Here is an 8,830-nt window from a genome sequence, read left to right as displayed (position 1 = left end):
TATGGGAATATTAGCATTAACTACTTGATTGCAACAAAAAAATGTCGATATATTTATATACACGTACGAATGAGAACTGCGGCGGCTTGAATATTTTAGATAAAATTACGAAGTATATATACCAACTCATTCATTAGTTTGCTTTTCAAGATTTGACTATTCTCATGAAAATAAAAGCTGTTTACTTTAGTGACTATCAACCAAGAAAATCAAGCTTCAAATATCTTAGAATTATTTAGGGTTTAGGGTTCAGCGATCATAATGCATGCCACAAATCTAAATCAGATTTATATTATTCTCGAGTCACATTAGATTAAATACGAATAATCAAGATCACATAGGGATTTCGGATCGGCTGATTTAATAATGTGGCATGGTCCGCTCAGCAGTTCACGCAGGCAGCCCATTCCACGGTCCACCTCGGTCTCTCGCAACGGACGATAAGCCCCCGACCAAATAGTATCAATAATTGCTGAGTGCGAAAACATTGTCTTGTATTATCCCGTAACTAGCTATGCAGGCCCGGCCCTGGGGGGGGTCGAGCAGTGCCCCCGCCCCGGGCCCCCAAAACGTTGGGGCCTCCAAAATCCAAATACATACATGAGTATATACATGCTACTGGGCAACTTTTAAGGTAATAATATAAATTGTATGCTATAAATATTGTCTTGGATGTATTGAAGTGTTTTATTACTACTGTTGTTATTGTTACTATTAGTTTATAGTATTATTATGGGGCCCCTCTTTTAGTTCCGCCCCGGGCCAATAAAAACTCAGGACCGGGCCTGTAGCTATGCAAAATTTGCAATCACATTGCCAAAAACAAAGATATTCGTCACAACGTTATTACTATAATCATGATATATTAATCCCAATGTAATTTCCCTCAGTTTTTATAATGAAATCACTAGTGTCAACGATCATTATCGCTGATTTTTTTTAATTTAACATGGAATACAAATATAGGATCTCGGGATTAGGAATTTCAGACATGAATAACATGGACAAAATAATCAGATTTTTAATTGGTCAATCTATGAAATATGATTCCTGTTTTAAAAATTAAACGAGACAAAAAACAGTCAAAGATTACTTCCTATCACTGAAATTGACTTATGAAACACATCATTCAAATAAAATAAAAATAGACAAAAATGGAACAATAAAATAATTATAGGTTGCTGAGATTTTGCTGGAACTTATCAGTTTTTATATTAATTGAGTAGTATTAAATTATTAACCATTTTACCATTTTGATAATATTTGTTTTAAGAAAAATATTTATTATTATATGATACATAATTAATGATTAGCTCTATAATAAAAAAAATCATATATTCATTTCGAAATAATCTACCAAAATAAAATTTATAATTAAAAAATTTTAAAACTATTGCATATACTTTTTAAAATTTTTACTTTTTTATGATAAATATTAATCATGGTGTACAATTTTTTAAAATAAATATTATTGAAAGTAAAAATGATTAATAAGATATTATGAAATTAATTTATAGAACAAACGATCTCGTTCAAATCATGGGAGGTGCCGTGTGAACAATGTGATTTGCAACAAAGTGTGGTCCCAGTATCCAAATTGACTAGAAGAAAATAAAATCAATTATCAAATGTCACATTATTGAGGTAGAATATTACGATGGCTTAACTTATTTATTTAGTTGTTTAGATTTAGATGTCATATCATACGTCTCGTTTATATTTGTATAAGTCAAATCAATTAACATCGCCAATTTTCATATGAAATATGTGTGTTTGGGTAATTGGAAATGATGATCGATTCTACAAAGTATAAAAATAAATTTAGACGCAAAGAACATGTTACGCATCAAAATAACAGGTCATTCCAGTAGATTTTGTAACCCTAACTTATTTACTCCAAAATTAAAAAAAATATATGATGACCACACATTTAATGGGCTTCTTAAAGCCCAAATCAAGTCCAAGTACCAAAAAATATTTCATATCCAATTATTTCCAATTGTGGGCTGCAAAGCTAATTTGTAGCTCAAAGAAAGCCCAAAGCTCTACTGAAATATCATTTCCACTAATCTCTAGAAAAATCAAAATCGAAACAAAGTTCTCTAACCTTTGCGCAAATTCGGTCGAAAAACCCTCCGGCGACGGCGAACGAAGGAATGAGAGGAGCTAGCGTGATCCTACGCCGTTTAGTAGGCCGTCGGGCTCCGTGCCACGCTTCTCGATCTTCTTCTATCGGCGACGACCTTATTGTGTCCTCCGCCGCCGCCGCTGCTGCTTCGTATTCTACTCTGATCCTCGCCGAGGATGCGCGACCACTTTTTGCTACAATAGCTGCCTCTGCCGCCGTTTCAGCTTTTCACCTCTCTTTCACGAATCAGTCTCGGAACTTCTCCTCTGTTGGCTCGTCAGGTTGTTTCTCTGACTATGTAGTTGCTATTGTCAAGCTTGAGGATTGTTTTTCTTATGATTGTTGGATTTGTACGGTTTATTTTCATTTGAATTGAGTTTTCATTTGAGAATTTGTGTTGAATTTGTTGCACTCCTTGGTAATCTAGAAGTAATGATCATGATTTTAGACGTGGAGTGGATTTTATTTTTATTTTTGGATTCTAGGTTTAAAGAGATATGTCAAATGTATGGTTACTTTACTAGTCGAGTGAAGAATATGTTGAATTTATGAATTGATAAAAGCTATTGCAGTTCTATTTCTGAATCATGAGAAGGGTGATTATATAGAGAAATAGATTCATTGTATATGTACATGTGAAATGTAAGTTTTAGGGTTCGTTTGTTTTGTGGGGGGGGGGGGGATCAAATACTAGCATGCAACATTCGATTATGGTTGAACAAAATATTTGCCTATGAGATGAAACCACTTAATGTTTTCAATCCCGGGTGTTATTACTTTTACGTGAAGTTAGGAGCTAAAATTGACCTAATCATGTGAGATGTGCATTATCGATTCACAGATTCATCGAAGGTGGTATCAATCGAGTCTGAGGAACAGTTTAATGATTCAATTCGCAAAGCTGAAGGTATATTACTAAAACACCTTTTTCCCGCATGATCTTAGGCAAGTGCTGTAACCTAGCTTATTTTAATCTTATATAGAGGAATCTCAGCCTGCAATATTCTACTTCACAGCAGCTTGGTGCGGCCCCTGTAAGTTTTGCTAACAAATGCAATTTAGTAGTTAAATTGTTATTGCAATTGCTGACAAATATTCTGCAGGTAGATTATTATCACCCATGATCGGACAGCTCACTCAGAAGTACCCACATGTAACAACCTATAAAATAGATATTGGCAAGGTTCGATGCATGTCAAACTCTTTATGTCATCTATTTCTTATGAGTTTGCTAATCTGGTAGCTTCATCTAATGACATTGTCAACTTTGAAAATGTGCAGAAAGGGCTAGAAAATGCGGTGAGCAAGTCAATTATTCACTCTGTAGTAACTCTGCCATCTCTTTTTGGTGATTGCATTCAGTTTTGTGAAATTTGAGTTGTGCATTTATCATAAATAAGTTATTGAAAAAGAATTCTTATAGTAATTATAAATAAGCCCCAAAATTCCTTACTGAAAAAAATGCTCAAATGACAGATTCCAACAAGCTATTCATGCCCTAAATATTGCAGATTGTAAGCAGTAAAACAACATACTTATTCCTACATATCTGATAACTTGTGTTATTTTGTTGATTGAGTGTATTTGGAATAATACAAAAATGGTGCGTGGATGGGCATGGAGGAGTTGATGATTCAGAATGTAGGATAGTTAGTTATGCATGAAACACTTTGTGGATCAGGACACATGGACACTTTCATTTCTCTATCCTTTATGCTAGATAGAAAATTTAAGCCTAACTCATCTGCACTCCTTCCAAAACAATTTCTGTTAACTAAAACTGGGAGCATTTCCGGATTTCCCCCTGAGTTTTAGGTGCATGTTGCTGTGTAACTGCAAATATTTTCCAGCTCTACTTTGTAATCTGTCTTTTGTATAATTTAGTTTTCTTGCATGTAAGAGTTATCCTATTGCAGCCTACACTGCACTTCTTTCAGAACGGTAAAAAGGCCGGTGAAGTGAAAGCAATTATGCTTTTCATTTGTGCTTGAACTTTCTGCTGGAAGACCTTTGTCCAAAAGAAGTTTGTCCTGTAGACAGCATTCCCTGCTGTTCTCTCTTCAGAATCCACTTTCATTTGTCATTTCGCATTTCTATCTTTACTGTATGAAGTTGTTCTGTGTTCCTCAAGATCTAAATATTGATGGTCTGTCTCGGGCTATATGAATTCTTTTCGGTGCCAGAAAAAATTCCTTTATTTATTGTAGATGAATTTGTAAAACTTCAATATTCTTAGTTTCTTACTACTATCTGAAAGATAGAATAACATATTAATGAACCCATTCCTATTGTGGAATAAATTTTAGTGGATTCTCCTTTACAGGAGTATATATTTTTAAAACAATTCTTGATGGTTTCATTTTGTCAATTAAGGGTGATGATTTGAATTGTTTTTAAAACAATTCTTGATAGCATATGATTTTTTAACTTGTGGTCTTGGGAGTTGGAATGTGATTCGTGTTATGAAAAATAAATGTGATAGCCTAGCCAGGCCTTTTAGCCAGTTTCTTCAGTTGTGCTCTTCTTCCTTTGGATGACTCACAAAAATACTGGCATGGTTTCTACATACTTCTTGAACTTGGAGGCTGCATTCCAAGGTAATCTGCCACTTCCCTGCTTTGCATTTTCTACATTTTATGAGTTATGATGCTGTATTGTCTCATACTGTTATTTAATTGTCAAGGTAGTAGTAGTAGTAGTATTTATTAATTGGCAAGAAAGTTTAATCAATTTTGCTGCAAACATGTCTGAACTAGATTTGGTATATTCATTAGACCAAGGTGTGCAGGGAATTTGGATTGAGTGGAGTGGCCCAACTGCTAATTAAACTCCAAAAAATATTGAAGCTCAGGGAAGGACGTACTCACTTGCTGTGGAGTTGTTTTCCAAGAATATTCTATTCACTCTACAATTTGTGGATAATTGATTTATAGGTATGTGACATAAGATGATTTTTATGTTTATTGTTAAATTTTATTGTTTACTACTCCTAATTCCTTGCTATATTCGACTCTCATTGTCCAAGAAATATGACTATTTGATTAAATTTATGATGCAGTGGGGAATGTTTCTAGTTCGACTTGTACAACCGACACTTGTACGTACTTGGTTAGGCTTACAAGGTAAATTTATGATGTTACCCATTTAAGTGTGAACTTTGAAAACTATAATACTCCCTTCTTTCCAACTAAGTTAAGTCGTAGAGGTATTTTTTCTTAGGATTTCTCAACTGATTTGAGTTATTTTCTTTTTTGAAAAAAATAAAATATTTAATCACTGTTGCAAGTAAATTTATGATGTTACCCTTTTAAGTGTGAACTTTGAAAACTATAGTACTCCCTTAATCCCAACTAAGTTGAATCGTAGAAGTATTTTTTCTTGGGATTTGATTTCCCAACTAAGTTGAGTTATTTTTTAAAAAAAAAACAAAACATCTAATTACTCTTATTATATTCCATCACCTACTTTATTCATCTCTCATTTTTCAACACAATTTCTTAATCTTCTTGTTTATAAGTTTTGATTCAATTTAATTGGGACGGAGGGAGTATGTTATTTGTCTTGCAAGAAGTATATAATCTTTCTCAAAGTGCTTCAAAAAAATTCAAATGATATCCAAAAATTCCAAAATACTCTGGCCGTCCCACTTTAAGTAGAGCATCTCTATTCCGGCACGAGATTTTATGTAGTGTTATTTTGTGAGTTAAGTGGAGAGAAAATGAAAAAGTAGAGAGAGTTATGTTTCTATTTGTAGAAATGTGTTATTTAGAGTGGAACATCCCAAAAAGAAAAATGGTTCACTTCGAATGACACGGAGGATAATTGGCAAGGATGGAGTAATTTTTTGGCTTAGATGTGATTGAAACCTAATTTAAACTATGTATGGGTAGAAAATGATAATTTGTGTGGGTTTGTTTCTTCGTAGTTCATTCTCTTAAAACAATAAACATTTAAAATAATATGCAAATTAATGCATAATTAGTAAATTAAAAGAGATGAGAAGGATAGTTAGGGTAGTGATTGTGAATAGTGAGATTCATATTATTATTAATGTTTAATAAGTTGTAATGGTGGATTATAAATTATAGTGATATAAGTTGTAAATAAATTAATATATTTGTGTAATGAGTTGTGGATAATTTTTTATAAATAGACTCATATTTTTTAGAAACTATGAATGAAAAGTGCATATATTTTTATGGATTATATAATCCTCCATCTTTCTCAGCCTAAGTGAGACGTATTCCTTTTTGGTACATCCCAACCTAAGTGAGATTTTTCTTTTTTGGCAAACAATCAACTCACTCAGCTCTCCTACTTTATCCTCTTATCTCTTCTATTTTATCTTCTCTGTTACTTTGTTCTCTCTCTTTCTGTTTCTTATTTTACTCTCTTACTTTACCATTAATAATTTAATTCGCTAAACACCACTACTTAAATTCTTGTGCAAAAATAGAAACGTCTCGCTTAGGCTGGGATCGAGGGAGTATCTAATTACTTCCTCCGTCTGTGAACTGTTGTCCAATTTTATCACTTCGGTTTATTCGTGAAATGTTCTCCACTTTGTTTTTTTGTTTTTTTCCCTCCATTTTTAGTAAATGGACCCTATTTTTAATTAACTCATTACACTCAAATTTTATTATAAAAATAATATATAAATGTAAGATTTATATTCTCTTATTTTTTTCTCTTATTTTTTTATATTTCTTAAAATTGTCAAACTTGGATAACATTTTTTGAACGGTGGGAGTACATATTTACAGCACTAGCTGTCACTTCTTGACTTGGCACATATAGAAGATATTGCGCTAGTCATTTCAATAAATTGCACTTTGAAAAGAAGAGGATGATTCAGTTGGTTGGACAGAGGTCTATTATACCTATAAATGCAATACCTAGGCCTCTGCGTCAGCAAGACTGAAATAAAAAGCATATATGAAATGATACAAATTACATAAAGCCATCTGTCAAAATAGAGATAGAAAAATCATTCAGGCCATCATTATTAGGCGCCTTAAGCCGCACCCTAAAGCCCGTTCTATGCATCGCCACATCACCATTTTATCCTTCTATCCTTTCACTTACAGTGGAGAAGAGGTCTAAGCATTTTCTTTTATTTAAATAAATACAAAAATTGGAAAAAAAATCTTCATTTAATTTATAAAATTAATACATTACACTACGAATTAAAAAAATGCAAACTCAGCGACGACAATTACGGGCCCACGGTTACGCAACCTTCATTTCATGTGAGAGATGAGAGAATTAGAGATGCGATAAATGTTCGTATGAAAAATAGAATGAGAAACGAGGTTTAATAAATAGACAAAATTCAAAAATAAAAAAACAAAAACGCGTTGCATCGTCCGCACCATTGTCCGCTTCGCCCACAGTGGGCAGACGATGGCGCGGACGATGCCATATCGTACGCGCTTCCTCCGCAGATTATCTATCGGGTGAGGACGACGCATCGTCCATCGTCCGCACACCCACAGTGGCGGACGATGGTGCGCCTGAGGCATCGGACGTAGGCATGCACAAACCGGCCCGGCCCGCCGGTTAACCGCCCGTTCGGCCCGCAGTTCATGAACCGGAACCAGGCCCGGAACCGGCGGTTTGAACCGGCAGGCGGGTTGAAGGGTCGGAAGGGCCGGTTCAGGTTCGGTAATTTATTGAACCGTGAACCGGCGGTTTGGCGATTCGAACCGCCGGTTCAAAGGATCGAACAGTGTTTCGTAGGTTAGGGGTTCGTAGTGTTCGCGTAGGGGTTTAGGAAAGCCGTTGGAACCGGCGGTTTGCGGGGTAAACCGCCGGGTTGAGGGGTTAACCGCCGGGTTGTCGGGGTAAACCGGCGGTTCGGGAGCCGGTTTCCGACGGTTCCGGCAACTTTTCAGAGGCTAGGTCGTAGGGTCAATGTTTAGGCCTGCAAAACCGGTCATAAACCACCGGTTTTCGGTCAGAAACCGGCGGTTTTCTGACGCAAACCGTGGCGAACCCGCCGGTTTAGGGTTGAACCGCCGGTTTCGGCGGTAAACCGGCGGTTCACGGCAGATTTCAAAATTTCAAAAAAAAAAAATTTCATCCAATTTTACTCCTATAAATACCCCACTTCTCCTTCATTATTCCTTGCCCCATTCCTTGAATTTTCGGAATTTCATTCTCAATCTCCATTTATCTATTCTCTCCCCATTCTCTCTAATTGCGCAAGTTTAATTCTACACTTTCTACTCACTACTATATTTGTTGTGCTCATAATTTACCACTTCTTTTATACTTCATACATATTTCATTCCAAGTCCATATTACTTTTCATTTATCAATATATTCAATATGTCTTCTTCTCGTGGTGGATCGGGACGTGGTGATCGGGGCAAGGGAATAGCCCAAGATCAAAGCATTACGCGTCCCTCAAAATCTCGACGACCTAGTCGTCGAGATGTTATGGAAGAGGTTTTCCGATTGGCAGTCGAACGCATGCAAGTAAGTAATGAAGGTCCTACTCCTCCCGCCCAAATCGACGTCCTCGATTGGTGGGGAACCCACGAGAAAGATTTTCCCATCCTTGCTTCAATGGCCAAGGAGATTTTTTCTGTTCCGGCTTCTACCGTCGCCGTCGAGTCCGCTTTTAGTGTTGGCTCGCGCGTTTTGGATGAATCAAGAAGTAAGCTCTCGGCGAAAAATATGGAAGCCGTGATGTTACTT

At 35.8% G+C, this 8,830-nt stretch overlaps 1 protein-coding gene across 2 annotated transcripts; it reads left to right on the top strand.

Moving 5' to 3' along the window:
- The first annotated feature begins 2,057 nt into the window (after positions 1–2,057).
- Positions 2,058–6,302, top strand: LOC121772132 (thioredoxin O2, mitochondrial-like). 2 transcript variants are annotated; one of them, XM_042169123.1, is made up of 7 exons: positions 2,058–2,409; positions 2,970–3,035; positions 3,112–3,162; positions 3,232–3,311; positions 3,410–4,725; positions 4,917–5,061; positions 5,187–6,302. In XM_042169123.1, exons 1-5 carry the CDS (start codon positions 2,157–2,159, stop codon positions 3,503–3,505), a joined length of 546 nt encoding a protein of 181 aa, XP_042025057.1. In that variant the 5' UTR covers positions 2,058–2,156; the 3' UTR covers positions 3,506–4,725; positions 4,917–5,061; positions 5,187–6,302. The 2 variants fall into 2 exon arrangements, with proteins under 2 accessions (XP_042025057.1, XP_042025058.1); XM_042169124.1 differs by having other exon boundaries at positions 4,903–5,061.
- The last annotated feature ends 2,528 nt before the right edge of the window (positions 6,303–8,830 follow it).

The sequence above is a fragment of the Salvia splendens genome, chromosome 16, assembly GCF_004379255.2.
Source record: "Salvia splendens isolate huo1 chromosome 16, SspV2, whole genome shotgun sequence".
Lineage (NCBI taxonomy): Eukaryota > Viridiplantae > Streptophyta > Magnoliopsida > Lamiales > Lamiaceae > Salvia > Salvia splendens.
The sequence above is the reverse complement of the archived record's forward strand: the minus strand, read 5'-3'. Positions and strand labels throughout refer to the sequence as shown.